Source organism: Lolium perenne, chromosome 7, assembly GCF_019359855.2.
Source record: "Lolium perenne isolate Kyuss_39 chromosome 7, Kyuss_2.0, whole genome shotgun sequence".
NCBI lineage: Eukaryota > Viridiplantae > Streptophyta > Magnoliopsida > Poales > Poaceae > Lolium > Lolium perenne.
Window position 1 is genome coordinate 218,303,681 of NC_067250.2, and position 5,229 is coordinate 218,308,909.

Consider the following 5,229-nt stretch of genomic DNA (forward strand, 5'->3'; position numbering starts at 1 on the left):
TGTCCAGGCATAGTGAGAGTAATCGTCGAGAATGACTAAATAATATGCATAACCTGAGACGCTTACAACTGGGGATGTCCAAACATCAAGATGCAAAAGCTGAAAGGGAAAGTAGCTACAGCTAGACGACGACTCGAAAGGCAGACGAACATTTTTGCCTGTTCTACAAGCATGACGGGAATGGGAACTGAATTTTGTACATTCAAAAGCAAAGCTATTGGACAAGCTACGGAGTGCAGCGACGCCGGCATGACCAAGTCGCTGGTGCCACAGGTCGACGGAAGCAACGCCGGCGAAAGGACGACGCGACATGTGCGGAGAGCCTGACGACACGGGGTACAGATCGCCGTCAGAATCACAGCGCAGGATCACCACCTTGGTTCGGAGGTCCTTCACAGAAAATCCGAAAGCGTCAAACTCAACAGTAACTGGATTGTCACGAGTTAGTTGTCTAACAGAAAGAAGGTTCTTTATGAGGGAGGGAGAAAGAAGAACATTGCGGAGTTGGAGCGGTGAGGAGGTGGTGATTAAGGAACCAGTGCCAAGGTGTGTAATGGGCAGAAGGCCACCGTTGCCGACAACAATTTGAGAAGAAGAATGAGAAGGACGCAAGGAGTGGAGATTACCGGGGTTGGAGAACATGTGTGCAGACGCGCCGGTGTCGAGGAACATGTCAGACGGACTGCTGGACGATGATGACGGCGGGGCCGCGGAAGCGTGCAGAGCGGCCTGGAGCGCGCTCATGTCCCATGGCTGCTGCGGTGGAGTGGAGGACGAGCCTGCGCCAGGCGTGCCAAGCCCCTGGAAGAGAGGCGCGCCGTGACCAGGTGCAGGGTTGTAGCCGTACGACGCGGCCGGCGGTGCAGTCGTATACTGAGGCGCAGCCATGTACTGCGGTGCAGCCATGTACGCCTGATGATGCGGAGCGCCAGGGCGTGGGCCGAGCACGCCAGCTCCAGGCGCACGCCATGCGACAGGCCAGGCCTGCACGAGGCCGGTCCAGGAGTTGGCGCCGGGCGCCGGAGCAGGGTATGCAGGTGGACGAGACGCGGGCGCGGCAGTGGATGACGACGCGCCGTCCGTGACCTTGCCCTTGCCCTTGCCCCGGTTGCGGTTGCGGTTGGAGCCGTTGGCGCCTTGACTCGGTGGTGCGCCGTAGGAGACAGGAGCAGGCGCTGGAGCGGGGGGCGCGGCGGGCGTTGGGGGAAGAGCAGTTTGCGCGCGCCCAGCGTACAGGGCATGCACAGTGGCCTGCTGACGGGCGGACTGCTCCGCACGGTGCTCCTCGAGCATGAGAAACGAGCGGACCTGGAGGAAGGAGGGCAGGGGCACGCGTGAAGTGATGTGAGGAATGGCAGCGTGGTACCGTGGGTTGAGGCCGCGCAACAGGTTGAAGACCTGCTGCGTATCCGTCACAGGCTGGCCGAGGTCGCGGAGCTGGTCGGCGAAGGACTTGAGGCGGGTGCAGTACTGCATGATGGTCATGTCCCCCTGAACGACGGCGTGGTACTCGGCGTCGACGTACACCGCGCGCGACAGTTGGTTGTCGCGGAAGATGCCCATGATGGCCGTCCACACGGCAACCGCAGTGTCCTCAGGCTGCATGACGACGTCGAGCAGCTCGGGCGACATGGTGATGTAGAGCCAGTGGGTGACGGCGTGGTCGATCATGACCCACTCCGGGTCGTCGTCCCGGCGAGCGGCGGTGGGGTCGATGTGGTCGACGAGGCCGAACTTGCCGATGACGGTGAGGAGGAAGCGCCGCCACTGCGCGTAGTTGCCGGCGGCCAGATCAAGTGTGATGGGCACATGCGATCGGATGGCAACCGTCTGGATCACGGAGGCTGGAATGGAGGAAGGAGGTGGCGCGGTGTTGAGGGCGCGGACGACAGTAGGCCGCGGAGAACCGGGCGGCGTGCTGTCGGGGGAGTCCGCCGGCGTCACCATGGGATTGTCGAAGGAAGATGTGGAAGCGTGAGAGAGGGGCTGCGAGAAGGGGTTGAGCAGATCCTCCTCTGATACCATGTAAGCAGGGATGGGATTCAACACACTTTGTATTGATATCAACAGGGGTATATATGCCCGTACAAGAGTACACACGATGCAGTTTCAGTTAGTGCAGAACGTGAGCTCGTGTGAGAGAACGTGGGGAAGGGACGTGCGGTGCCTTTGACTAAATACAGTTAGCACACGCACGGACACTATGGTTCAACACAAGTTACAACTCGATCCGTCCATTCTCTCAGAGTACCTTGGACACTATATTCTTGCTTGCTACATGAGAAAAAGATCAGGTACTTTACCAGATCAATCTTTTTGTCTAAGAGTTTTATCTCCTAGCAAGTCTGCAACAACATGTATAGTATCAACTGCACCCACACCGGAGATTAATGCCAATCTTCTTAGCAAAAATCAATGTGTGGTGACTGGGGAATGGATAGTACATGTGTTGGCATACATCGAGGGCAAGTGCTACAGAATAAGTTCCTAATAATTCTTCACATGATTTTCTCTTCAAAAATCACGTATGACATGTACGAGTAGGACATTTGGAACATAGTCCTGATCCATACAAGTGTATACCTAGGATGATCATATGTTCTCATGTTTATCTATTCACCTTCTACTACACTATTGCTGAGTCACTTCTCTCGACTGAAGATCAACATAGATCTTATTAAAGTTAGATAGTTTATATTTCGGAGTGCCTGCTGCCATTTGGTTTGCCTTCAAAAAAACAAACTGCATGGCACTTTATGCGAGCTAAAGAATATCGTAGCATTGCAAATCAGTGTTTATAAGCGGTCTACTATGTACTGAATGCAACTTGAGGTGCATTCTCTCACAACAATTTGTTGGACCGGGCTTACTCACGCGATAGTTATTCTATGAATTCCCGCTGCAACGCGCGGGGTTTCATCTAGTTTATAATGACATTATGGTTATGTGATCAATAAAATCCACGTGTTCTCTCAAAAAAAAAAAGGCGTTTGGAGTCACCAAACTTACAAGCAACTTAGAATAAATGCTGGGAAATTCTGAATGCACACCGATGACGATATGTCTTGCGGTCACAGCGGTATCAAAGTATTCTGTAGCGTAAGTTCAGCTTAGCTTCTGCCAGCGGCATAGATCACACGAAAGCAGAAGATAACTTGTTACTGTATAGTGTATACTCTGCTTTGAAATCACAATGAGTCGCGCCAACCGCGGCCATGAACTCGTCATCGGCGACGAGCCTGGCGAGCGCCTCCGGGGCGAGGCAGACCTCCAGCGCCATGCTTCCCGCGCCGTCTTCGCCCTCGTACACGGTCACCTTTCCATCCAGCTTGTTCCCGGCGCCGCTCCGGACGGTCACCGGCCGGCCTCACCCGAAGTCGTTCCCGTACACGTCGAACCGCGGCGAGCTCCCCGTCAGCAAGCTCGTATGAGCGGTAGCCGAGAACGCCGCCATGCTTGGGAAGCTGGGCTCTCCGGGCCAGGACGCGAGCTTCTCCCTCGCGCCCCTCTCGTCGAACGATGCGACTGCTCTGTTCAGGAGCCAAGCCGCCCTGCCCAGCCCTCCGTCGAGGATCTCGCCGGCGGGGGACCGCGCAGCGGCATGCGCCACCGCGTTGCCCAAGTAAGCCGTTGGAACGCCATCCACACGGCCCCGGCATCCGACGAGGAGAGTGTACAGCGTCTCCTGATCCGGTGCAAGCCTCCGAGCCCGGCACACCGCGAGCCACAGGTGCGCCAGCAGGGCCTGCAGCGAGGAGATTGTGGCGGTGGCGGTGCCGGACATCTCGGCGTTCGCCTTCGCCTTGAGCTTCTTCACGCTGTCGGCCGAGAAACGGAGGAAGCACTCCTGCACCGGCGGGTACGAACCTATGCGCTGGCCGGCGATTTCCTCCACGTTGCCGAAGGGCAGGGGGATTGGAACGGGGCAGCCGTCGAGGAACCACCTCCGGTGCACCGGCAAAGGCGCGGAGACCTCGCAGCCACCGCCGCTGTCGATGCTGAGGCGGCTGATCTCCGACCAGGTGTTGAAGAAGCGCCAGAAGGCTGTCCCGTCGGCGACTCCGTGGTTTAGCGACAGGGCGACGAACATGCCGTCGGCGAGCTCGGTGACCTGAGCGGCCATGACCGGGCGAGAGTCGGCGATGGCGTCCACGCCGAGCATCCCGTCGAGCGGGAAGAAGGACCAGACCACCCGCGGAACGCAGATCGCGGCGGTGACGTCCGCGACGGTGACGCCGGGTGCCACGGCGTGCACGAACTCGGCGCCCTCGCCGCTGCAGCGCAGCGAGACGACCAGGCTGTTAGGTGATCCTCCGTCGCCGTCGTTGCGTCCTTGCGTTGCAACGAGGCGGCCGGCGAAGGGGTAGAAGCGTCCCAGAGCACGCGCGAAAGATGACGCAAGGTGTTCGACGGCGGCGGTGCCAGGCTTTGGCAGGAGAACTCCCTTCTGGATGTGATCCACGGTGATCATCCGCAGGTCCCATGGCGTCAGGTGGATGGTCTCCGGCGGCGAGGTTGTTGGTTCCGGCTCTGGCCGGATCATGCGCCGGGACACGATCCTTACGTCGCCCATCGCTATTGCTTCAGTTTACTCTGTCAGGGCGGAGTGGTCGACTAGTCATGGCCTCATGGCTCATGGGTCACGGTCGGTTTGATGGCTGCGTGCGAGCTGCCGATGCTGCGTGCTGATTTTCTGTGACCCCTTCTTTATGTCTTTTTTTGTTGCTTAAACCTCTTAAAACCTCCTAAAACTTCTGCATTTTAGATCTCAGGCTCACCCAATAATTTTCATACACCTGTTTTCCACATCGACATCAATTTTTCTGTCTCCGACTCTACTGCAGGCTGGTCAGAGGGACCAGTGGGGTGCGTTGGTGATTGGTGGCAGTGAGTTATTCATCTTTGGCTAGGCGGTGTGCTGTCAGGGGCCGGCATGGATGTCGGAGCGACGGCTCCGGTTTATCACCTCCCGTGCATCTTCAGCCGTTCGAGCTCTCCCGGCGAAAATCCAAATGTAAAAAATGCTGGATTGGATGTAAAAAAGGCATGGGGAGCAACATTTTTCCAGTCGCACCGCTGGTATTCGCCCATCCGCGATGATAGATTCAAAATATCGTCTTCCCGCTACACAAAAGAATCCCCAAAGTCCGGCGATCGGATCAGCCACATTCCAGCGATCGAAACTAGACGATTGCATGCTCATCGGCGGTCCCGCCATGAGCATTGGCG

The 5,229-nt window shown here is 57.2% G+C and overlaps 1 protein-coding gene and 1 pseudogene across 1 annotated transcript; both read right to left on the reverse strand.

Moving 5' to 3' along the window:
- Positions 1 to 27: 27 nt before the first annotated feature.
- Positions 28 to 2,025, reverse strand: LOC139833248 (uncharacterized). Its single transcript, XM_071823475.1, has 2 exons — positions 627 to 2,025; positions 28 to 390 (listed from the first exon to the last, which is right to left on the reverse strand). Exons 1-2 carry the CDS (start codon positions 2,023 to 2,025, stop codon positions 356 to 358), a joined length of 1,434 nt encoding a protein of 477 aa, XP_071679576.1. The 3' UTR covers positions 28 to 355.
- Positions 2,026 to 2,878: 853 nt separating this feature from the next.
- On the reverse strand, positions 2,879 to 4,814 carry LOC127314159 (uncharacterized acetyltransferase At3g50280-like; annotated as a pseudogene).
- Positions 4,815 to 5,229: the final 415 nt, after the last annotated feature.

Coding starts and splice junctions, on each gene's coding strand:
- LOC139833248 (XM_071823475.1), bottom strand. CDS start 2,025: ATGGTATCAGAGGAGGATCTGCTCAACCCCTTCTCGCAGCCCCTCTCT. Junction 391..626: donor ACACATGTTCTCCAACCCCG/GTAATCTCCACT, acceptor TTTTCTGTGAAG/GACCTCCGAACCAAGGTGGT.